Source organism: Phyllostomus hastatus, unplaced genomic scaffold (assembly GCF_019186645.2).
Source record: "Phyllostomus hastatus isolate PE091 unplaced genomic scaffold, TTU_PhHast_1.1 phas_contig_118, whole genome shotgun sequence".
In the NCBI taxonomy this organism is placed as follows: Eukaryota; Metazoa; Chordata; class Mammalia; order Chiroptera; family Phyllostomidae; genus Phyllostomus; species Phyllostomus hastatus.
This window is the reverse complement of record NW_025333543.1, coordinates 1,915,165-1,942,281: the sequence shown is the minus strand read 5'-3', so window position 1 is coordinate 1,942,281 and position 27,117 is coordinate 1,915,165. Positions and strand designations below refer to the sequence as shown.

General features: G+C 34.5%; 1 protein-coding gene and 1 pseudogene across 4 annotated transcripts in view; one reads left to right on the top strand and one right to left on the bottom strand.

Moving 5' to 3' along the window:
- PTPRZ1 (protein tyrosine phosphatase receptor type Z1) overlaps nt 1-27,117 on the top strand; it is a 175,099-nt gene that overhangs the window by 88,226 nt on the left and 59,756 nt on the right. For all 4 annotated transcript variants that reach the window (XM_045847736.1, XM_045847726.1, XM_045847719.1 and 1 more), the window contains exons 3-9: nt 3,092-3,271; nt 5,718-5,869; nt 8,974-9,069; nt 9,559-9,625; nt 15,770-15,927; nt 16,085-16,235; nt 26,186-26,370. In XM_045847736.1, coding sequence (XP_045703692.1) covers nt 3,092-3,271; nt 5,718-5,869; nt 8,974-9,069; nt 9,559-9,625; nt 15,770-15,927; nt 16,085-16,235; nt 26,186-26,370 — 989 coding nt within the window. The remainder of the gene's footprint in view (nt 1-3,091; nt 3,272-5,717; nt 5,870-8,973; nt 9,070-9,558; nt 9,626-15,769; nt 15,928-16,084; nt 16,236-26,185; nt 26,371-27,117) is intronic.
- LOC123824536 lies at nt 23,067-23,864 on the bottom strand (annotated as a pseudogene).

Sequence of the window (27,117 nt, the reverse complement as noted above, 5' to 3'; positions counted from 1 at the left end):
AACATTTTATCATCTTAACCATTTAAGTACAGTTCAGTGTGTTAAGAATACTCACATTGTTGTGAAGCATCTTTAAGCCATTTTTGTCTTGCAGATCTGAAACTCTGTACCCATTACACTATTACCCTTTCCTCCCTCCTCCCCTCTGCTGATAACCACCATTTTGCTTTCTGTTTCTATTTGATGATTGTGTATACCACATACATGTGGAATCATACAGTATTTGTCTTTTTGTGACTGGCATATTGTTTGCTTGTTCTTACTGGCTGGAAGCCTGGAGCCACTCTTCGTTCCTAGCCACAGAGGGTTTGGGAATTGTGGGGGCAGGGTGGTTATTTCAGAATCCTGCCTACTGTGAAGGGGAGAACAGAATTGTGATAGGGGCAGAAGATAAAGCTGGAGACCAGATAAAAGGCACCTAAGATGTCTAAGCCATTGCTTCTCAAAATTTAATGGGTATATGAATCTCCTGCGGATTGTGTTAAAATTAGATTCTGACTTAGTAATACTGCAACCTGGCTCTCCTAGCAATCTCCTAGGTGATAACAGTGCTGCTTGTGGAATAGCAACACACAGGCTAATGATGAGAGTGGGTTGGGCTAGGGTGGTAACGATGGAGATGAGAAATGGTCTGACAAGGGATATGACCTGAAGGTAGACCCAACGGTCTGGCTGAGGGGGAAGGAGAGGCACCGGGATGACTTCTAAGGTTTAAGGGATGACAAGACTGTAGGAGGAGCTGGTTTCAGGGTCAAAATCAGATGTTCAGTTTGGATAAAACAATTAAGAGTCCAATAGAGATGATCACTAAACGCTATGGGAAATAGCAGGTTTATAAATCATATGTATTGTTACTAGGCACTTAAATTCTTATGTTTCTGTGAACCACAACTGAGAAACTCTTCCTAAGTGTCTTGGAATTTATTTCACTGTATTAAAGCAATTCAATTTGTATTAAACAATTGTTTGTACAATTTAATTGTATTAAAGCAGTGAATTTAAGCAGTTCAAAGGGTATTATTGATTTGTGCTGCAAATTCTCTCTCTGCTTCTCTGTATTGACAATAATAAAATGAGCAGTGTTTTCCTACCCTAATACTAATGTTCTTGGCTGTGAAATTGACATGACATTACTCAGATCATTAGAGCTGTTCCTAGAAGCTGACATGTGCACCATTCTGCATCCGTAAACCATATGATACTCAGACACCCTCTAGGAATAGACTTAGATTTTGAAAAATAATATTTTCAGCACCTGTCAGTTTGGGTAGATGTCTCACTAAGAGATGAATCACCTAATTTTCCTTGGCTACATAGTCAGTTTTATGGTAAGACTGATTATTATTTCTTTCTGGGCTAAATTATGCAAATTTAGTTTGGTCACATTATGAAAGTTTGCATGGAAGTCCATCCTCATTGATTGTTCTATCACAATGATTTTCAACCTTTTTCACCTGATGGAACATATCATATAAACTAATTACTAAAATTTTGTGGCATACCAAAAAAGCTATCTTTTGCCCATCTGACAAAAAATGTATAATTTGGATCAACTTACAAACAAAAAATAGTAATTTTTAACCATTTTTGCTGTAGTGACTTTTTAAAAAATTGGATGCCTATACCTGTATATGAGGATATCTGGTACCAAGAATTAACCCGTCGGAAGCATCCTTGTTATGCAGTGTGACTAGTAAGATGTAGCTCTGTTGCATGTCCTATGCATTTATTGTTCGAGTCAGGGCAGTCACACAGCACAATTATTGTTGTGTTGGCTGTTGTCATTTTTTATTTGACAATCTAGGGAAAAGAGGTCAGTGCCCCTGACTGAATAGTCAGGTATTGCATGTCTTAAAAATTCTTCCAGCATCCTAACTGAAAATTGATGCTTTATCATAAAGAATAGATATCATATACAGGGTCCAGCACACGTAATCCCCCTTTTTTTCATTACAAACTATTTTATTACAAAAATCATAGCATGTAATTCTGTAACATAACAATATCCACCCAAGCACACCATATGATATTTTAGGTGAAATATTCAAATTAAAACAATGAATTATTACACACATATTATCCCACCAATCACACTCAAGCAGGCGTAACTTCTGCTGGACCCTATAGTAGAATAGGGTGGTATAGAGGGTGTATTTACTTATAATTTCCTTCAGCATCAACCATATTTGGTCTGGGCCTTACCCAACTTGTGTTCTGAAAGAACATTGTTGCAAGGGATGTAAGTGGGAAACAGTGCTGCCACTCTGCTCTTACATGAGATGCTGCAGAAATGCTAGCTTAGCCAGAGAAAAGTTTAAGATTTGAACTTAAAACATTTCATATATTTAATAGACCTTTAAATAAAGTATGGCTTTTCTTAGCACTACTTGGGTGTTTGGCTACATAATGTCAGTGAAATAAGGTTATGAGAGATGGTCGGGGTTCAGGAAGGGGTGAAATGAAGGCAGCACAGGGCACTGTTGGTTTACCCGACTGTTCATTCTGTGGAACACGTGAGCAGTCACTTCACCGTACGCCAAAATCTTTATAGAGAGCCCTGTTTCATTTTTCTGAATGCTAAACAGTAAAGCCATGTTTGTTTTATGATGAAAAGTGGGGAGGGGAGAGGGGAGGAAGGATGTGCTAGTAATTATGTTTTTGTAAACAAGACTGAGCAGATGGAAATTAAACCACATCATTTAAGAGGGACGAGAGGAGGTCTGAAGGGGGCCACCCCCATGGACAGTGCTAAGGAGGTCAGCACTGTCATCTGGACACCTGTCGATGTGGAGCGCTGGGCCAGGACTGCTGCCTTATGTGACAATTAGACTTTCTGTCAATTTGAAGAGTGTGATAGCTACAGAAGGCAGTGCTGTTCTCTGCACCTGATGGCCTCTTTCTAAAGTGCATTATTTTAAATCTCGGAATCTAAATCTAGGTATAGTTCTTGTTTGAATTGATTCAAAGATGTCTCAATCTTTCCTATTGTTGTATATATTTTTAATATAATGGATTAGCTACTTTATAATACAAAATGTAGCTTTTGTATCTTAAATTATGAAACTAACTTCTTACCCTTTCCTTTTCCTAGGAGCACTGAATCAAAAAAATTGGGGAAAGAAATATCCAACATGTAATAGCCCCAAACAATCTCCAATCAACATCGATGAAGATCTTACACAAGTAAATGTGAATCTAAAGAAACTTAAATTTCAGGGTTGGGATAAATCGTCTTTGGAAAACACATTCATTCATAACAATGGGAAAACAGGTAAAATGTTTACATTTTGATTGTGACTTTAATATGTTTATTTTACCTAGAGTATATTTAAATTAGTTTCATTTGATATTTCTTTAATGTACTATGAACTGGATAGAAACTATATGTAGAAGAAACCTAGCAGAGCAAGACAAATTGGAAGTTTAGACAACATTTTGAAAATGTGTACAAATAAACTAAATGACCAAAGTTGTTATGTCATGTTCTCCAATAATGTAGTAATAATGTCTCCACTAGAAAATGTGATAAATATGATGTAATACATAATTAATGTAATCTAATAATTCAATCACTGGTTAATCACTTAGTCAAGTATTTTCTTGGGCATTTTAGTTGAATATATCCGCTCAGCCTCATACTATATTCAGTAATTGGATAAGAAAAAAGCAATTGATTATAAATGAATTTAAGAAAAAAAATTGTTAGACTTTTTATATAAAAGTTTAGAATTATAGATGGTCTTTAGAAAGCACTCTCTAAGTGCTCTTTCTTGAGACTGTCTTTTTATATTTCTTCTTTTTTTAAGATTTTATTCATTTATTTTTAGAGAGAGGGGAAGGGACCAAAATAGGGAAAGAAACATCAATTTGTAGTCTCCTTGCGTGCCCCCTACTGGGGACCTGGCCCTCAACCCAGGCATGTAACCTGACTGGGAATTGAACTGGCGACCCTTTGGTCTTTGGTTCACAGGCTGGCATTTAATACATTGAGTCACATCAGCCAAGGCGAGACTATCTTTTTTTTAAAAAAAATGAAAAATATAATACCATAAAATTCCAATAAATGATAAGTAGATAACATAATTTAAAAAAATGAACACCTTTTCTTTTCTGATATATTTTAAATTAATTATATGTATATGAAGAAGTTAAGTAAAAATATGCTCATAGGAATATTAAAAACATACTCAATATTCTAACAGTAGCTATATTGATGTGGTTTATCATAGTGAATTTTTTCAGTATTTTTCATAGTTTGATAATATAATTATTTGAATGTAGCAATTTAGTTTTAAATCTCATGAGGATAGGAATTTTTCTACATCAGTGCCTAATACATTGTAAGTACTCAGTAAGTACTGTATTTTGCTGTGTATAATGTGCACATTTTTGTCCAAATTTTTGAGGGAAAAATAAGCCAATGTGCATTTACATAGTGCTAAAATATGGATATGCATTCTACATGAGAGCACATTATACACAGCAAAATACAGTATGTATTGAGTGAAAAATTAAGAATATCTCAAGTTGTATTATATTATTAATTAGATTCATGAAAGTACATATCCCAAAACTTGACTTTTTCAATACCACCTTTGAAGGCTGTTACAAAGCATGGAGACATATCACCTTCACAATATTTTCTAAGTGGACTGAGGTCAGCACTTGATCTTTAGAGCCACATCTTTGAATTCAATGATGGCTTTTAGAGTAGAGTGTGAAACTTTGGGCAGGGTACTCTCCGTGACTCAATTTCATTATTTGTAAAATACAGATTAGAATACTGTCCCTTTCCTAAGATATGTAGTATCAAATGTTTAATACATGTAAATTACTTAGTGGAATGTATGGCACATTGTGATAAACACATGTTGATGATTATTGTTATTTTGTTGTTGTTTATATTATTAATGGAAGTTGATATCTCTAGTTGTCTGGCTAGTATGTTGGATTCAGTCTCTAATGCCAACAGTGGTTTCTTTCTCATGGAACAAAAACTATGTGATTGAGAGACATTAAAATCTTGCATTAGGCTTTCAAGAGAATCATTAATCTCCAGATAACTGTTAAAATAGTCAGATAATATTTGCCTTGGAACTCAAATTAGGAGGATTTAAGGTTTTGAAAGCTGTCATTGAGGGTTCAAATAAGAGATGGCTAAAACCCCTTCAATGGAAATGGGTTTCCACCTTTCTTGCCACAGCCTGGAACAGAGGTTCTGGAGCTTGATGAAGCCTGGGGTGATGGGTGGAGGAATAAGGAGATGGGACAGAAACAACAGCCTGATAAGGAGGAGATGAACTGAAACTGAGGAAAGGGGAGCACTCCCATAAGAAGAATTTTCTTCTTTCTACCCTTCTGTTCCTTCTCCTTTCACTCTGTTCTCTCACTACTATCAAATGCCTCAGGGAACAGAACTTTGAGGAAATCACCAGCTCAGGACATTGAATAAACACAGCAGGTAGACTGGCTGGCTGACTTCTGCTTATTATAACGGTTCCACAGCAGTTAAGGTCTTCAGTTTAGTTTATATTTTGGGCAATAAAATACATTAAGTATATTGTGCAGAGTTACAAGGTCAGCTTCCAAAATGTCAACTTAAGTTTTTAAGTTTATCAAACTATTTTAAATATACCTATAATAGAAAAAAGTTAGTTGAAACTTATAATTTTGATTTTTAGAAATTTAGTTGAAATTTTATCATGTATGTGTTTTAGTGGAAATAAATCTCACTAATGACTACCGTCTCAGTGGAGGAGTTTCAGAAACGGTGTTTAAAGCAAGCAAGGTAACCTTTCACTGGGGAAAATGCAATATGTCATCTGATGGATCAGAACATAGTTTAGAAGGACAAAAATTTCCCCTTGAGGTAAGTCACTAGTTCTGCTGATTACTACTTCATTTTATAAATCATTGAGATTTTATAATTTATATAGTTATATTTTGTTTACTTTGTTAATATCTGTTTTCCTCACTAGACTAAGCACAATAACAGCCAAATTTGTTTTTTCTCTTCCCAGTAATGCAGAGTACCAAACTATAGATGATCAATAAATGTCGACAAATAAATGAATAAATGAATAAATGAATTTTTTTCATAGCCCCCTAGATAAAAAGGGAGGACATTTTATTAATATACTGGAGAATAAAAGAAATGCAAAATATGAGAAAGATTTTCAGCTTTATAATTTTCCAAATAAATATAATTATCATAAATAAGTGGAGGATGAAATAAATATTTTCATACATGTCTGGAGAGAGTACAAATTGGCAGACTTTCTGGGATATGATTTGCTTGTTTTTATTAAAAACTTGAAATATGTCTGTTTCAATACCCAGTATTTCAATTTGTAGCAATTTGGTCTAAAAAATAATTAGACATACTCAAATATATATGTTAAAGGATTTATTTATAGTAATAAAACGTTGAAATAAAAGGAAATGATTAAATACATTACGATGGAATATTATTATCTTCTGAAGTCATTTTAAATGATTTACACAAATATGGTTTATTATAAGATAATGCTTTTTAATTTTTAAAGATATTAATGCTTTTAAAAACTATAAAATATTGAACATGGTATTATTATATCAACTTTATAAAACCTGAAAACTAATGACTGAGAATAAAGAGTGTGAATCAAATAGTCTAGGTTTTAATATGGACTTCACCATATTGTTATTATACAAATTACTTTACCTGAGCTTCCAGTTTTTTCTGCATAATGGTAGTAGCTCCTGCCTAATAAAGTTATTATGAGGGTTAAATGAGAGAATGAATTATTACTAGTATAAAAATAGTTGATGGAAATAAAGAAAATACTAGCAGCGATTTTCTTTTTGTAATGGCATATACATGCCCTTCTACTTGAAAATCATTGTACTTTTTAAATTACCTATAATGAAATTGTATTAGTTTATAATCCAAAAAGATATTGATAATAAAAATAAGAATAAAGTGAATTATGTTTTAAAGGACTAAAAATAAATTTTAATGTGAATAAACACATTCAGATATAGAGCTTATAATTTATTTTTAAATGTATTAAATGTCCTTAAAGAAAATAATTATCAAATTTGAATTGCAAAATAAATAAAATTTATTTAGCACATAACATTCTCATTTCTGAAAGTTTAGCTCTCTCACAATATTATTTATTTAGAACAAAGATGAAAATTAATATACAGGTGATGTATTATAGAATTGTACACCTGAAGCTTATATAATATGTATTAATCATGCCACCCCAGTAAATGTAGTAATTGTTTTAAAAATTAATAAAATCCAGCCCTGGCTGGCGTAGTTCAGTGGAATGAGCGCAGGCTGCGAACCAAAGTGTTGCAGGTTCAATTCCCAGTCAGGGTACATACCTGGGTTGCAGGCCATGACCCCCAGCAACTGCACATTGATGTTTCTCTCTCCCTCTATCTCCCTCCCTTCCCTCTCTAAAAATAAATAAGTAAAATTAAAAAAAAAGATTTTCTCTAAAAAAAATTAATAAAATCCTTGCAAAAACATAATTCCCAAATTTCAAAATAAATAATACAAAATCTGTGCACAATATCTTCCACACATATATGTATGTAAGATATACACACACACACACATATATTTATTTTAAAAAGCCCTTCATTTGTTTGTTTGTTTGTTTGTTTAAACTCTCTCCATGTCACTCTGCGAGCAAGAAAATGAGGGGCATCCTCGATTTGCTCTTTTTTTCTGGTCTTCCACATTCTTCAGTCAAGTCTTCATTCTGTCCCTAAATGATGTCAGAGAAAAATTCCAACCACCTTTGGCTCTTAGTTGGTTTATTGAATGTTTCTGAACTGGTCTCCTTTTCTCTACTATTAATCTCTTCCACATCACCCTTTCTCAGAGTCCTACCCCCTCGTTACCTTTCTAACTGAAATACATCAGGACTTGACATTGTTCTCAAGACCAAACTGCAGACAGGGATTTGCCTTGCAGACCTTCCTGGTGTGGCCCTGCCTTCTCCAGCTTCATCGCTCCTCTCTGTTACACATGCAGAGCTGAAATCAAAACACAAGTTACTCCCCATTTTCCACATTTCTCATATTTGCTTGCCTATTGGCCTTTCCCAAGCCAGACCTCTGACTTGAACACACATACACCTCCTCTGCCTTTTCACCTGTGAACTTTTTAAGTTATTCATTTCGGACTTAGCTTAGAAATTTTCTCTTTGAAAGGCTTTGTTGATCACTCAAAGCAGGAGCCAGTGCCATTTTCTGCTTCACACCCGCTCTTTCTCTGATCACAGCCCTAAGTGCACATTAATCTTCTCAGAGGCTGTCTGCTCTTCCCTTAATTATACTTCGAAACTAGCCGACTTACCTCATTTCCAAGCCCACAACCTGAGGAGCACCAAATTATAAATGAGACTAGAGGCTGTTATCGACAGATATGTAGACCAAAGTAGCAATTAACAAGGCGTAGCCTCAAAGCTGCAGAGGAGACTTAGAATAAAGAACCTAAAACCCTTGGTATTTTTAGATGGAAGCAAAGTCCTTACCAGTTTTACTATTAATAGAGTGCATTGTCCAAAAACAGTTCCTCGGGCCATCAAGAAAGGCATGTCCAGGCAAGAAAAAATAAAACTATATTTGAAAGAATAACAGCAAAATAATTGAAATAACATTTGATCATTTATTATTTTTGATAATTTCTCTAATTATTCAGTGTTGTCTGTGGTCATTCTCAAAGTGATCATTTCAGTTCTAGGTATGTCTAACTTGTGTTTCCTTCCCCATTGCAGGATGATAAATGATAGTAAATGCAGTGTGCATATATATAATTGGTAAAATATTTTCAAAGTATGCAAAATACAGAGTTTTACAATTTATAGAATTTTTCATGTAGAATTGATCAAATTGGTAAATTATTTTATTGCCTCTTTGCTGACTCTTGTGCAGCTTTTCTATATAATAAAAACATCATTTTTACATTTATAGATGCAGATCTACTGCTTTGATCCAGACCAGTTTTCAAGTTTTGAAGAAGCAGTTAAAGGAAAAGGAAAAATAAGAGCTTTATCCATTTTATTTGAGGTAATAATTATACATAGATTTAACACACTAACTTAATTCTTTTTTTAGTCACATGAAGCATTGATGTGAAATATCAAAACATACTTTGGAACAAATAGAAGAGCTCACAAGTCAATGATAACTGTTGGCTGTTTTCAAAATGAACAGCCCCTTGTCTGGGAAGTTGAAAGAGGACCCTTGTATTCATTTATTGGGCACCTCACTTCCAGCGGGAGCAAACTGTTCTGAGTGCACCGATTTGTGTATTTGTATATGCAAAGCATCATAATGATTCATGACTATGAATCATGACATTTTTAAATGTACTTTTCTCGGCAGAAAATTTAAATATTTAAGAAGTTTTATTTTGTTTTTACTTTGCCATGAAAATAAGTGAGCATTTGGAAGACATTCCTTTTGAAAACTTAAAATGGAAGTCACTAATCTTTACATTTAACTGAACAGTTAATAAATACTGTATTCCATTTTTTAAAATGTCATTTTTAACAGGTTGGAATAGAAGAAAATGTGGATTACAAAGCAATTATTGATGGAGTTGAAAATGTTAGTCGTTTTGGTAAGCTATTTGGTGAAATCCCTTCCCAGATTTGTATGCATATGAATGTTTATAATATTACAAAAGTCAGTTGTTCCAAAAGAAGAAAGGAGCAGAATCTCAATTTTCACACTTGATGATTTATACATTTTACACTAAAGAACAATTATCTCTAAATTTTTTATTACATAAAAAATTATCACATAAAAAATCATAAAACATTAATGGAAGTAGGAAGCTGAAGTTTTCTTATTTTATTCTTGAAAATAATCTAATTCCGTGATGAAATCAAGATTTATTCTGTCTCTTCATTGTACATCTGTTAAAGACTCTAGTTCATAATTTGAAATTAGTCAATTATATAAAAATCATGCTTTAAGGTCAAAAGAGGAATTTCTCCCAAGTTAAAAATTTATGCCCTGGTAGTTTCCTTGATAAGCTTTACTGGTATGAGAAAATAAGAGTTTTGGAAGAAGGTAATTGCTTACATACAAGATGTGATATGCTTTGATAGTGCTCTCCCTGTTTTCTCATGGCTCTTGTAATTTGTCACATATGCTTTTGACCTTGACTCTTGACCATTATCTCTTGACCTTGGCAAGAGACAACATATTGTTATTTTAGTTTTATTAGTCACTCACACATGGAGTATTAATGTTGTCCTGAATTATCCATAAAATGCAAATTTTCATAAACTGCAAATTTGAAATCAGACACAAAATGTATTTAAACCCTTTTCTTGAGAGTAGAAGCTGGCCTAGGATTGATTTATCTTTGTCAATTACATGTGAAGACCTGAATTGTCTGAATAGCTGAGAAGTTAACAGTATATGAATTCCTGCAGTATGGCTTTAATTTTTAAATTTTTTTTTGAAAGATGCAATCAAATGCAAGATGAAGCTGGTATCTCCTTCTATCCAGATTGCAAAATTCAACATTGAATGCCATAAGCCACGTTTAATTTTTTTCTCACTTAGTAATAAAGTGCATACTGTCAAGACTGAAAGAAGGCAGCTAGTATGAATTTCTACACTTAAAATTGCATATAAAATGAATTCTGAATGCTCTCAGGTTTTGCATCAGCCTGTGGGGACAAGAGCGATGCTGACACTGGATTATTAGTGCTGACTGTGTAACTGGGCCTCTAAGGCCACTTTCTCTCAAAGACTCTTCAGTTATTCCTGAGGGACTCTGGGAGGGTGCTCATATGATCTTAGCAACCAATTTGCTCATGTTCTTTGTTAAAGTGCACTTTCTAATATCTACTATTTGCAATCCACTGAGGGATGTACTCCATCAGAGCCACTGGTACCACGTATATACCCTCCCTGAGAAGATGGATTCCCTAAGAGCATTGTTGTGTCTGTGTCCTGGCTCTCACCTCAGTAGCAGAACTAATATATATATTAGCTATTTTTCTGACTGGCTGGGAACATATACTAGTCTGCCCTCCATTCTCCATCTACTTTCTGTCTTTCTACCCTGCTATTTGTGCACCAACTTCCTCCCTCCCCTTTTTCCAGCTCACCCACTAGATACTTAATGTTTCAATACACCCAGCAAGGACACCTAATTTTTATGGTTGGTGAGTGGTAGAACCAGAATTTGGATCCTAGTCTGTCCACACAATTTGTTCCACTATATGGTGGAGATTTCTATTAGTTATATGTTTCAGAACACGTAGGAAATGTGTTTTAATTTTACTTGAATAGTTGTTAAATGCCATCAGTGCTTCCATTTTGAGAGCTCTTGGGTTAAAACCATTTTAGAGTCTAGAATATCCACCCGTGCCTGATAAACTGCAGTCTTCCCCATGTTTGCTCCCAGCCTTTGCTGCTGGGAACCTGGAGGCTTGAAGGCAATGCCTGTCCTTAGTCAGTGACTCCAGAACTGCAGCTAAACTCCCAAATCCTGCTCCATATTCTCCATATAATGTGAGTTATCCAAAACACAACACTTTTCAATGATCCTGCAGATTATAAAATCTTTTATTATATGTGGCTGGTTGCTCATTTTCTGTTTTTTTCTTCTATAAAACACAAACCCATTTCTCTTTACTTCCCTTGCCCCCACCTTTCTTTCTCTTTCTCTCACCATCCCTACTCTGTTAGGTGTTGTGCTGTCCATGGTGTGGTGAGAGAGAGGGTGATGTGGCAGCCATCTAAGATAGTGTATTACTAACTTCCAAGCAGAGCCCACAAAGAAAAGAGAACTGTTAATTGAACTCTTTCAAATTGCAAGGAAGAGACACACCTCAGATAGCATCATTAGTAATTCTCAAATGGGAATTCTCATTAGCATGACTTGTGGTGCTTTCTTAGCCACAAATTCAGCCCAGGAATGTCTATATTGAAAAAATCCTCACAGGCAGTGTTAATGTAGTTCCATCTTAAGCTCATTGTCCTAAGTAATAAGAGTTGGTTTCAAGTATTTAGTGGTTCTTCCTTAGTGCTTGGCCATGTTGTGGTACTTATCTCCCTACCTCTCAACCTCCTCATCTTTCTCCCTCCTACAGAAAACAGATCTAATTGATTGGTTAATCATCAGTTTATATGTTCAGGAGTACTGATTGAGTGAATGAATGATTGTTCTCAAATAGATCAACTTTTGCTCAGGTGTGATTCTCTCTTGTGTTAAACATATATTTTTGCAAGCTACAAATAACCCCCACCTTAATTCAGTTTTCTCATAAAATGGTGGTATAATTGAAAAGCACTATCACAACGGAAAAGTCTTGAAAAATTCAAGACAGAAACTTAGGCATGCACATAAATTCAAAAAAGAAATGGCACAAAATTCATTCATAAGTTAATGCATTCATAAGTGAGACTAAGCGATTGCTGTTGAGGCTCCGAGGGAGGAAGAATGGATTCCATACTGGGATGGGGCAAGGAGAAATCAAAACTGTCTTTGATTTTTTATCTTTTTAGTTCTTCTCAAATTTCTTTTCCTATTTCAAGAAATTTCTCTCTCATCGCCATTCGCATCTTGCTATCTTTTTTATTTCCTGCCCTCTATGTCCCCTGTGTTATCACATTTCCCACCTAACTTAGCAGTGAGTCGATTTCTGTATCCTTCCTCAATTACTGTGCTTCACATCCACATTTCCACAGAACATTTGAAGATAAATTTTGTCTTCAGAGAAAAAGGAAAAAAATCTAGTACAATGATGTTTAAAAGGGAGATGATTTCATCACAAAAATTTCATGTATGAAAATCATAAATCTGAAAATGAAAAATATTCACTTATCAAAAGTAAGTATTTTTCTATTTCAAATAACTGAAATCTGAGTCTGAATATCGATAATGTCATCCTGACACTGGCGGAGAGGAAGACATCCTTTGAAAGTTACTAATTAATCCATAAACCAAACAGAGATAGGACTTTCTATTGGATTAAAAGTAGATTTTGGTTGTATATGGCCAACACTATCAGTTCCATCAAATAGATTTTTATTTTTAGCAATCACTCTTAAATTCAGACTTGAAGCAGTTATCAGTAGCTTGATTAAGATCATCCTTCCTTCAAATGTTTCTGAATTGCAGAAAAATTAACAATCAATAGCTGAAGTGGAAACATTTTTTTTACTCTTTTCTGGGTATACTTAGTATTTTAGAGCTGGAATAGACTATTAAGATCATCTATTCCAGTCATTTCATTTTAAAATGAATGAAGTGGAATTTAAAAAGACTAAAATCTTGCAAAAGTTTCACTCCACTTGGTATTTTCAACCCTGGCTGCATTTTGGAATCATCTGGAGCACATTATTTAAATTGCAGATGCTCAGTCCCCCACCACTAGGGACTTGAATTTAAATGGTCCAGGTGGAACCTTGGACGTTGGTATATTTTTAAGGCTTCCTGGATGATATGAATAAAGGGTGAATAAGGTGCCCTACGCTGTGCTACCTCACTTAGACAAGATTAAATTGGCTTTGGGGACTATTTCTTAATGACCTAAATCACTAGCTGGAGCAGAGGACTTGAACAGGGCTGGGCAGTTATGAGGATGGGAGAAAGAGTTATACACATGTCTCACTGGGAAGCAGGTCGCTGCTTATGTATGAGGACTGGCACACAATTAGCTAAATGACCAAGGCAGTGCTACTGGGACATGCTACTGGGAAGAGGTAAAAACAAAAATGGGGCTATTTAAGTAGTCAGGTGAGTCCGATTGTTTTAGGATTCTAAGGCCACACAAAACACTGAGGAAAGCTTTACCATTGTTTCTGTAGGACTTCTCTGTTTTAAAGAAGATACAACTTGTATATCTAGCAAGATTAAATTAATATTTATTATTGTATTATGTGTGTGTGTATTCCAGAATATATTTTTCACTCTTTGTCTTTCCTTTTTACTCTCTTACCACTCTTAATAGTGACTATTGATGAAAGATCCTGATTACCACATATTAAAATTCATCATTTATCCTATATAGATAATGCTTTCTGTGTACCATTTCAGAAATATTAATATGCCATATGATTATAAAGATAATATTCTCTTTTTTTCTCTAAAAGTTTTATTATTCTTTTCACATTTAGGTCTATAATCTATTTATAACTGATTTGTGCAGTATATTTGGTGTGATATAGCAAATCAAGATTTGCTTTTTTCCATAAAGATATTCAATTGATACAGCACTGTTTATTAAAAATGCAGTCCATTCCAACTACAGGGTAATTTTTTGTCATAAATCAAGTGACAGTGTATGTGGGGGTTTGGACTGTCTGTTCTCTTTCATGTGCCCTTTGTCTATTTTTCCATAAAAATCTCACTATCATGATTTCCACAGCTTTATACAGTAGGTCTCACTATCTAACAGTGAAAGCTCACCAGCTTTATTATTGTTCCAAGGTTTCTTAATTTTTTTCAATTATAGTTGACATTAAATACTAGAGTAGTTTCAGTTGTATAGTATAGTGGTTAGACATATATAACTTATGAAGTGTCCCTCTCAATGAGTGTAGTACCCACCTGGCACTGTACATAGTTATTACAATATTATGGACTATATTCCGTATGCTGTACTTTACATCCCCATGACTATTTTGTACTGGTTTGTACTTCTTAATCTCTTCACCTAACTTTTCTTTGTATTTCCAATTAAATTTTAAGATCAGTATGTCAGTTCACACCACAAAATATAGACACATACACACACACAAGCAGACAAACCCTCCTGGGACTTCAATTAAGATTTCATTGACTCCGTAAGTTAAGTTGGAGAAAATTAACACCTTCACAATAATAACTCTTCTTACTCATAAATATGGTATTTTTCACTTTTTAAAGATTTTATGTAATTCTTTCAAGAAAATCATACAACTTTAAATATATATTATACACACGAATCATTAGATTTTCTTGTATTTGATATTTTGTTATTATTATATTGTTTTAAATTTTATTTTCTAGTCTTTGATATTGTTACATAGAAGTAGAATACATTTTTGTACATTGGTCTTTTATACAGTGACTTTACTAAATATACTTATTAATTCTAATAGTTTATATTTATTCTAATAGTTTTTATTTACATGCACAGTCACGTTATTTGTCAAATATGATGCTATCATCTACATGAATTTTTGTTCTTCCTTAATTACATTGGCCCAGTCTTCTACTTCAGTGTTGGGTATAAATTGTGATAGCAGGATATCCTCGTCTCATTTTTATTTCCAGGGAAAAGCTTTCAATAAATCATCATTAATTATAATGTTTATTATGGGCTTTTGAAGATAAGCATCAGAATATGGTTATGTTATTGTTTTCCAGTAAGTGTATTAAATCTTATGAAATGCTTTTTCAGTATTTATTGAAATGGCCATGTAATTTTTGAATATCTTTTATATGTAAAATAATCCTAGCATCATGCTGCTGTAAAGGTGAAGCATCTAACACTACGTAATGTTAATATATGTAAGAACATTAGGAGTATTCCAGTTCTATCACCATTTCTAAAACATATCCAAAACATCCTCAAAATTCCATTACAGATTAAATAGATAACATAATTTCACTCCTGATTAAATATGTAATAAAATTTGATTTCTGATTATATACATAAATGAAAAGCATATGTATATCTCTGTTTCATTGAAGTTGAGAACATTCAATTACGGAGTTGGGGTTCCAGCTGAGATGTATATTATTATTTTGCAGGGAAACAGGCTGCGTTAGATTCATTCATTTTGCTGAACCTTCTGCCAAACTCCACTGACAAGTATTACACTTACAACGGCTCGTTGACCTCTCCTCCCTGCACAGACACTGTTGACTGGATTGTTTTTAAAGATGCAGTGAGCATCTCTGAGAGCCAGGTAATCTTGGAAACTCAAACAAATGAAGTAATTTGAAGGGATGTAAAAAAAAAAAGATTTTCTAAGCTTTATACAGAATATGTTTTAAAACCTTTTCTTTTACTCTTGCCCTTGAAACAGATATGTTAAGTTATATATTAAATTATCTCCTTTTTAGTTGGCTGTTTTTTGTGAAGTTCTTACAATGCAACAGTCTGGTTATGTCATGCTGATGGACTACTTACAGAATAATTTTCGAGAGCAACAGTACAAGTTTTCTAGGCAGGTGTTTTCCTCTTACACTGGGAAGGAAGAGATTCATGAAGCAGGTATGTACTGAAATATAATTTTCCTATACAGCTCATGGAGTCAGCATTGTAGGAGACAGTGTGATACAATGGAAAACATACAAGACATACATGTTTAGAAATATGTTAATTATTAGTTCTGTAGCTTTAGACAAATTATTTAGCTTCTCTGAATCTCAGTCACCACAGTCCAAAAATGACAACTTAAAAATATCTGTTTTTGACCACAAGACTAACCCCATTTAGTAGATGAGAAATGATTCAGTAAGGAAGTGATTTTTCCAAAACATGCAGTAAAAAATGGCGAAACCACATATGCACCCCAAAATTCATTTATGGCATCTGCCTGTAGTAAAAGCTATAAAAGAGAAATAAATGAGGGACTGAGTTGTTCAGAGCTTAGGAAGATCACGTCTGCTTGGGGTGCTCATGCAACCTCAATGAGAGACCTATATTTGAACTGAGCCTTGAGGTATGATTTGAGGGTTGATGTTTTTTTTTTCATTGTTTTTGAGGCAGAGAAGTAATTTATTTCAACAAGTATTTGTTAATTAAATTTATTGGGGTGATATTAGTTACTAAGATTATACAGGTTTTAAGTGTACATTTCCATGATATATTATCTGTATAATGCATTGTGTGTCCACCACCAAAAGTCAAATCTTCTGTCACCATAAATTGGATTTTAAAGTGTTCATCTTTGTGTTGGCAGCTCCCAGGGAAGAGCTACCACCTAGTAGGGATTGAAAACAAGTGTGTTTAATTATTGATGAATACAAAGTGAGTCTTTTTCCCAGTTGCCTTCTTTGGGGGTAAGAAGTTCTTTGGTGGGGGTTCTTTGGTGGGGATACCTTTGTCCTGGTCAGGCAATGAGGGGACACGGGAGGCATCTCTGCAGTGGTTGCTGGGTCTTTGGAAGCTGGCACAGCAGTCAGAGCCTTTAAAGATGCCCGGAGGACACAATCGGTGCATCTGCTGACTTGTCCCTTTCATTTTGTCCTTTGAGTGGACTGATTCATGAAAGAAATAGTTGAGTGGCCTTTGCTTTGGGGACTTAAAACTTTTCCAAGTACATGGTCTTCTTTGATCTCAGCCCTGCAATGAGTTTTTGGACATGTATAAAATTAATTTAATAATCATCTGCTTTTGAAGATTAGACATTAAGTCAGCATGTTTTAATGTGATATTTGTGAGCATTGTTTACCTTTGAACCACAAAAAATAGAGCACAAAACAGGAGTAATGAATAGCTGTACTTAATGTTATGTTAAGTTTCAAATTGCCCCAAAGAGAGGAAATTTAATTATATTTCTACTAGCAACATTAAATACTGTAACATCCTGTCTGGTAAATAACAGACAATTGATTAGAGTAAAGAAACTGGATTTAATCAGCTCCTTTTCTAAAATGCATATGACCAAATACCAAATTAAATAAATGTGATTCTTTTGTCATGTCCTTTTTTAAAAAACAATTTATTATTTTTTGATTTGAGAGAGAGAGAAATGAAGAGGGGGGAGAGAGAAACAGTGATTTGTTGTTTCACTCATTTATGCATTCATTGGTTAATTTTTGTATGTGACCTGACTGGGGAACAAACCCACATGCTTGGCGTATCCAGCCAAGGCCTCATCATGTACCTTTATCAGTTATACTTAATTAAAACATTTCTCGTGTGGTACTAACTAGTCTCAGTGCATTCCCCTCCCCAGCTCGCTTCCTTCTCTCATACTGAACTCTATGTAAAGTCCCCTGAAGAGGACAGACCATATCTCCCAGCTTCCACTTATACATGCTCTTTCCTGTCCATGGCATGTTTTCCCTACTGTCTTTACTCATTGCTCTCCTCCTCCTTCAAGACTCAGTAGACCATTGCATGCACTAGAGAGTCACTCTGACTCTATCTCCATCCCCACCAGGTCTGGCTCTGGCCGGGGCACAGGATTGTGCCATTGTAGAGGCACCGTGCTCATAGAGTACAAGACAATGATGCACATCTCAGTTCTGCGATGTGCCCTGGTGTGCCTATGTTCTGTGCATCCAAACCTCATAGCAGTTGTCATAGAATGATAATTGTTTACTTACTCATTTTTTTCCCCACTTGCCTGAGCTCCATGAAAGAAGTAAGTAGGTTTTCTATTTCTTAATCTCTGTTGCTGAGCTAAAGTGCAGCTCTCATTTACCATACATTTACCAAATGATGAAAAGAATCTATTTCTATATAATGCAGATAAGGCAGGTTATACCTAATGGCTGTCTATTACACCATTCAGTGTGTCTACCCATTTGTCATTCTGATTTAATGTGTAACATTGTTGTTTCCAAAGTTGAGGGATGAAGTCCAAAAGTAATCCTAACAAAAACAGTAATAGCTGTCATGTATTGTGTAAATCAGAGTATTCAACCTCACATAGGCCTTGTTTTCTTCCTTTTACAGTTTAAAGGGTGATACTAAGTATGTCCAAGTTCACAGAACTATAAAGGACCCAGTCTTTGAACCCAGGTCTTCTTGATTTTAAAGACTCCCAAACATCTCTCCACTGTGTTTTATATTTATAAGGGAACATCGTTTCTGCTTATATAATTTTATGATAAAAACCAAAGACTTTAAAGATATGAAACTTTTCAGAAATATTAGTTTTTTCAAAAACTGGGACAGCTAAAGTTTTGCTTGTTCCATCATGAGTAGTGGCATTCAACAATCACTTATTGTCATTCGCCATGTGCATAGTCCTTTTATGTTTTTCTTAATGGACACATTATCTCTTTTCTACTTTCTTCAACTGAGTTTGAGAATAAAAATTGAGGTTTGTGTTTATGTTCAATATTTATTTTTGTTAAACAATCTGAAAGTAAGTTTTATTACATGAGCATATTTTTAAACTAAAAAAATATAGATAAGCACACAGAAGAGAATAAAAATTTTCTATAATGTCACCAACCAGAGATATAACTGCTATGAAGATATTGATGAATATCCTTCCAGATGTTTTTGTTAAATTAATTAAAAATATATTATTATTTCTTATAGAAATTAAGTGGCACTACATATACCTGTTTATTGATTTTGTTTTATTCAGTGCTATAAATATATTGTTAACACACCATTCTTTATGTAGTTTTCCATTGTAAAGCATAACAACTTATTTAACCATCTTCTCAGTTTGAATATTCAGGATATGTTTATATATGTTTCTATGATGGATATCTAACATCCTCATTTTCACCAATAGAAAAGTAAGAGTTGACATGAAAATTGTTAGAATTCTTCTCTCATTGTAGAAAAATATAGTTGTGAAACTACATTGCAAATGATTGCAAAAGCCATGTGAGGTCTGTATATTCATGTAAACTCCTTGAGAGTAGAGATCAAGCTTTGTTCACTTTTGCCTACATATCAGGAACTCAGTAAGTGTTTGTGTATGGACTCATTTTATCAAAACTTTAGTCCTCCATTTCTGCATTATTGTGCAGAGCTGCCATTTAGTAGGAAGACATGCCTTTTTAGCAGCATAGAATGCACACTGGCTTCTCTGAGAATCATAGAACTTAGTAGAACCACTGGATCTTGAAGGATATAGTAAAAGCTGCCTTTTAGACAATGAGAAATGTGTATGAATAACCATACAGAGAGTGAGTGAGTGTCAGTAGGTGAAGTTCAACTTTGTCCCATGTCTTCCAGGTGCCAGATGCTTTCCCACTGCCACCCTAGTCCACTATCAAGACTCCCCACTGAGAAGCAGGGGCCATGTGAAGCACAGTGGGAAAAGGCATGGGCTTTATAGTCTAGTAGTCTATAGTCTATAGTCTATAGTCTATAGTCTATAGTCTGGTTTCAAAGCCCAGTGCCAATACTTATTAATTATATAAAGATTACCAATTTACTTAGTTTATAAAAGCCTCAGTTTCTCCATAAATAAAATGAGAGTTAAATGCCATTTTGTATGTTGTTGGAGGGTTTAAATGTACTGAAGTTTGCAGAGCAGAGCAGTCTTTTGAACATGATGTGCTCCAGACTTACAGCTACTGATATTGTAATGGGTGTGTGTATACATACTTGTGTATATATGTGTGTGTATGCATAAGGGGTGAGCTATCACAGCAAGTGCAGGGTGTTACTCAGGTTTTCTGTATTTAAGGCATTTGTTTGTTGAATAGAATTATAAATATACTTCAAGTCTCATTTAATAGCATTGTAATATATTTAATGCAAGCTTTAAAAAACAATAAAATATGAAATGCTTTTCAAGGCAGAATAACATTAAAGGAGTGTCTTTGTCCCTTAATGTTGTATCTGAGCTATGAAACGTTTTTAATAAATTCTAAAAAAATGTCATGATGAATTATACATCAGCAGAGTCACTTTCTTGAAGGTCAGTAGTTGTAAATAGAATTCATTAATGTCACATGTACATTAACACTATGCTCTAACTATATACAGAAAAATTACCTGAAGGTTATTTACTTCTTAGACAATTATATATTACAGGTCTAACTATTGATACATTTACTGTAACCCCTGGAGAAGATTGACTGAGTTAGGTACAATTGGAAAGATTTCTTTTGCAAGATTCCTTTTGACGATTTCTCTCAAGTGAATGATATAACTATTTAGATGTGCAAAACAGTGACAGATTATTTTCAGTTATTGTTTTTTTAACAGTTGTGGCAAGGTTTCCATTAGTTTTTATAAAGATCTGCTACTTCCTGAGGGGAAATCACAACCTTAATATCAATTGTCTTCTGAGTCTGTAAATCTTTAGGCTCCTCTCACGACAGTTGTCAAAGTGCCTGTCTCAGTATTTTTTTAAATGGTGGGCATAAACCAACTACTCGACCTAATAAATGAATTTGGCAAAATAGCAGGATACCAAGTCTACATTCAGAAATTGAAGGCACCTTTATACACCAACAATGAAATATCAAAAACAGAAATTAGGTGAAAAAAGCCATTTACCATAGGAAGGAGAAAAATAAGTACCTAGGAATAAACTTAACCAAGGAGGTAAAAAGACTTATACTCAGGAAACTACACAGCATTGAAGAAAGAAATTAAGGAAGACACAAATAAATAGAAGCATGTACTGTGTTCATGGATTGGAATAATTAACATCATCAAAATGTCCATATTACCCAAAGCAGTTTATAGATTCAATGCAATCCTTATTAAAATACCAATGACATATTTCACAGAAATAGAGCAAGTATTTCAAAAATTTATATAGAACCATAAATGACCTGAATAGCCTCAGCGATTTTGAGAAAGAAGAACCAAGTAGGAATGATCACAATATCTGACATCAAGCTATACTACAAGGCCATTGTAATCAAAACGGTCTGGTACTGGCGCAGGAACAGACATATAGATCAGTGGAACAGAATAGAGAGCCCAGAAATAAACCCAAGTCTCTATAGTCAATTAATATTTGACAAAGGGGACAAAAGCATAAAATAGAGTAAAAATAGCCTCTCTAACAAATGGTGTTGGGAGATCTGGACATGTATATGCAAAAAAAAAATGAAACTAGATTACCAGCTTCCCCAAAAACCAAAATAAACTTGAGATGAATTAAGTCATGACACCATAAAAGTCCTAGAGGAGAACAGAGGCAGGAAAATTTCACATATCAGTGGTTGCAAGGTGCATCAAAGCAGGAGACTCATATCTTCTTGACCATCTCCATCAACTTTCATAATTAGCTGAGAGATTTGCCATTGCCAAAAAGTTTACATGTTCTCTTCGTTTATATTTCACCTCTTCCTTTTCTTTTTCCAGTTTTTCCTGTTTCTTCGTGACACCCAATGCGTTGCTTATTAACCTTTCATACTTGTTTTCCAAAGTCATGCACATCCCTACATATGAGATATTAACCTTGTATGTTTATAAATAATTAGAAGATAAATGAATTTCTGTGAAGCTTTTACAACTTTTAGTGAGAAAATGTGTAGTTTTGGAAAGCACAACCTAGTTTGGTCTAAGTGGTATATTTTTTACAAGTTTATTTTTATTCCTCTATGAATGGAGTCTAGGACTTAGAAACTTAAACATCCATTATATGGCATAGCTTACTAGATATATGGGTTATAGGCTATCATAGGAACAAGCTTCTTAGAGGCAGAAATTTGTATGTCATCACAACCAGCAACCAAATGGTTGACAATTCAATGCTGAAAATAAGTGTTTAAGTGAGAACTTTCATTGCACCCTAAAAAAGGAGACTACATGTTCATTCTTTATGTGTGAAGATTCTTTGCCTTTGTACCGAAGCACACACTTATACTCTATGTGATTTGACATGGATTGCAGGTTTATAATAGGCTGGCTCATAGTCAAGGATTTGCAGAAATCAGATTCTCATTCTTGGCCTGTGTTCCTTGAAGAATCATCAACTATGAGCCAGATCACATGTAGCTTATGGGGGAAAAAATGGGAGAGTCAATTCAGTCCTGTAGAGGAAATGGGACCTCAACATAGTTCTGAAATTTCCATCATCAAGCAAATTACATTTTGTTACTATTTTATTATATCAATTGGATAGCTTGAGTATGTGTTGATCTGGAAAATACTTCTGGATTTTAAATCCAGATTTTATGTTTTATAGAGTACATGTCCTTCTAATAAGATAAACTAATTTCAGTAAGAAATACAAGGAAAATCTGGAAAATTTAGTGCAAATTAATAACTTATTTTATGATAATTACCCAGCTTTACACTTGAACACTATGTAGGGTATGCATATGGAATTAACTAGATTGTTATTTAAAAGAACCTGATAGAAATATAGATAGAAATGCAAGATTATCTTTCTTTTTTAAACAGATCAGTTATTTAATTAGGTTTTTCTAAGGGAATTTAGAACTTCATTTTGTGAGGATAAAGCCCATTTGTGAGAGCAAACACAAGAGTGAAGGTGGCCCTGGAGATGAGGGACAGTTTTAATTTTCAGCAGAATTTATGAATCCATGGTTTTCTGATCAACCTTGAGTTGCTCTGTAATCTCATATTGCTCCTCAGTGTCAAAGATCTTCTCCTCCTGGGATTTCCATACCACTGATATCCATTTTGGTGGAAGTGGCAATGACACATTTCTGGTGTGTTCTACACAAAGGAACTTGATTACAGGCCAGAGGTCCAGTCACAGGTAGCAGGCCTCTGCTCAGCTGCTTCAGGAAAACCACCCTCATGCCTCTGTGATGCCCAGTGAGGATGATCAGATTGGTCCCGGGAGTGATGCTGGTCTGCAGTTTTCTCACATGCTAACTGAAGGGTTTCTTGCCATGGCTCAACAGCTTTCAAGGCACACCTTCAGCAGGATAGTATCTAGGCATTTTGCAAAGCTCAACCACTCGGGCACCACCATTCTTGTTGCCACCAACTGGTTTTGTGACAGTAGCAAGAACTTTCTCTTCTTTTTCTTTTCAATCCTGGATTTAACTGTGGAATACTTCTTCTTGCACATGGCCTGTTGGGAATACATAGCTGACCAGGAATACCTGCCAGTTCCTCTGAATAGGACAGGGTTTCAGCTGCAGTGGGGCTTCCCTCTCTTGGGTGTCTTGGCCTTGAGGTTTCCCTTCTTAACCTTCAAGCCTTCTTGGCTTTAGCTTTCTTCTCCTTAGTATCCAGCTTCTCAGTTTTTTCACCCGCCATCTTGCAAGATGGGAAAAAGCAGATTATCTTTTTAATACATTCTAAAATATATATTTCCCCATAACATCCTGTATTTCAATATCTAAAATACAAGATTTAGCTGCAGCTTTATAAGCTATTACTAAGTTATTGATTATCAATAAACAAAGGAAGTATTTTTAAAATATATTTATAATTAAAATAAAAGTGAAAACTATTTTAAAAATTACCAATAAGCTCTTAGAGATTTATAAATAAAAAACAGGGCAGTAGGACCTGATTACACATATATTAATTTTTAGAATACAGCTTTATACTAACACTTACTCTTTAAAATTAAGCATCTCTGATTTCTGCTATTAGGTTTATATAGACATTGACATCTGACATCTGAAGTTTGTACTATTTAGGCAGTAGACTTTGGAGTATCTTGCAGCCAATAATTTTATATTTTTCTCCAGCAATATTTTGTGTGTGTTTGTGTGTGTGCATAAAATTTTAATGCATTTTGATAGTTTCATTTGTGTGGAAGAGAATAGTTCACTTTAAATCATTTCCATAGTCTGAAGCCCAGGATTGATTTTTTTGAGGACAAAAATCTACAAATGATTGTCCAGAATCACTTTTAACCTTTTAAGATAAACTTGGAAATCATTATAAGCAAAACTGAGGAATTATATTCCTACAATGACAGTGTCTGTGAGTAGCTCACATGTATTTGAGATGATTTGATGGACTTCTGTCATCTAGTGGACACTAATAGAAGAGTCACTAGATGGCATAAAGATAATGTAGTCTGGACCTAAATTATTATAGAATATGTTTTCTTATTTTGAATTCATGTGTTTTATAATGGCAGAATTGTCCTTTCATTTTTAAAGATTAGCTCACCCTAATTCCTTGATAAACAAAAAATGGTATCATAGTTTATACTGATCAATCCTGTCTCTAACTCATAAAGTTATACATGCATTTATTTATACAAATTATACATATTTATAGTTTTCTGACTTATTCATACACCATCGCTAGCATAGCATACATTTGCTAAAATTGCTAATACTAAATTCTGCATGTAAAATTTGTTTCAATTCATAGGCCAGCTATGAGTTTTGGGTGCCCTCCTGTGCTCAGGAGATAAACTACAGGCTAGTGTAGCGATAACGGTTTTTGGTGACATTCTGATGTTGTTTAGGCATATTTTCATTGGACCTTGAAATAGTTTTTGTAGCAGTGACAGTTGGGTGACCTATGTAGGATCTCATTCAGTGGCTTTGTAGCTTTGGTATCCCCAGTAAACAAAACCCAGATTCTGTGAGCATATTAATTAATCCTTGGTCTTAGTGACCTTTCTCTCCCCCTCTTTTGCAAATCTATCCAGCTCATGAACAGATATATTTATTACTTTGCTTAATTAAAATAATATCATAAAATTTTATAATTTTATCCTCACAGTTAGTCCAAACTATCACAATCTCAATGTATTTCAGAAAGTATAAGTGTACTCTCAGTTGAGACCAAGTTTTTGGCACTCCCAGCATCGGCTTGAATTCTACTTTAAGTTCCTGAAAGATTTTCAAAATATCATTTTTTTTCAGGTGATACAAACCAATCTTCTAATTCCATGATATTAACAGCTTGATCAATTTGTTATTCAAAAATGGGATTTTGGTCAGCAGATCTGAAAAATACTGAAATAATAGTTCTACTTATTTCCCTATGGTTTTTTCTAGTTGCAAATTTTAAATTATTTCAAGGATGGCCTATAATCAAACAATCTAGTAGTAGAGCATCTTTATTATTAAAATTCTCCTCATTCTGAGCTCAACAAATTTTTCTAGTACTTAATAAGAAAAATAATGGTACCATAAACTTGTAGATGTCCTTTGTTCATTTGTTTCTAAAAATGAACTAATGCCAAATATTCAAGACAGTGATGTAGTCAATCTAGAAATAAATAAGTATGGTGTTTATGTTTATAAACTGTTTAGACCTATTCAGAAAAACAATAATATAAGAGAACATACAATTTATCCAAAAGCAGTAGTAAAACAAAACAAGACGATTGAAAATGACACGGATCACTACGGCAGAGGTCAGAGCACTCGACCGCATCCTTTCCTGAGTGAGAAGGTAGGGTTTGAACAAACAGACATAGGTGGGAGGCAGAAGTATTTCACAAACAGGAAGTGGAAGAAACAAAAGCTCTACAGTGGGCAAGTGTTAACTCTTTACATTCTTTTGAAATAAAATCAGCAGAAGTTTTCATCGGATATGTTTTACAAGTTAAATCCTAGAGGCTGACAGTTGTACCAGTAATTGTATTTTTTTTCTTTCTGCAGTTTGTAGTTCAGAACCAGAAAATGTTCAAGCTGATCCAGAGAATTACACCAGCCTTCTTGTTACATGGGAGAGACCTCGAGTCGTTTATGATACTATGATTGAGAAATTTGCAGTTCTTTACCAGCAATTGGAGGGAGAAGACCAAACCAAGCATGAATTTTTAACAGATGGCTATCAAGACCTGGTAACTATAAGATCATCCGTTTCTCGTGTTGATAACATCATAGTTTAATTTTCAAGGAAAGATCTTACAAGTGGTTTTATGTCGTTGCCTTCAGTTACTTTGGACTTTATATGAGGCTCTCCAGTGAGGAGGAGGTGAAGCAGAAGCTAGCCCAAATTATGCCAAAACTAAGAGTGAATTATTCTAGGTTCTTATTTATGTTTTGAATTCCAGGAGACCACAACTTTGCCAAAATGACTTGTAGGGTAGACATATAGGGAACACTTAGCAACTAGAGGTCACTAGCATGGTTTCTCTTAACAAAGAAAGGGACTCAAAGAGCAGTTAAAGTCCTTGACTGTGATCTCACAGTTGTGGAGAGAACTGGGCCTGGAATCTCAGTGCTCTGATACCATCATGCATTATTTTCCTATCATACTTCACCAGCACAAGAAAAATAAAACATACAGTAGAGAGGCCTTGAAAGTCTTTTTTTTGGCATCAAATGTGCAAGTAGCACAGGTGAAGTCAATTGAGACAGAATTTCAGGACCTGAGGCAGGTAATCCTCAGGAAGGATCTACCTGCTCTTCCTCCCCATCCATGCGCATGAGCTAAAGAAGAAAAAGGACAGATTCCTTCTGTTACCTGAGCATCTCAGTAGTAAACTTTGCCTTGGTAGGGAAGTGTTGGCCATAGATAGGGGTCTAGCTGAGAAAACCCCATCCGGGTGTGGATCCCCAAAGACCCCAGCGCACGTCAGACCCTG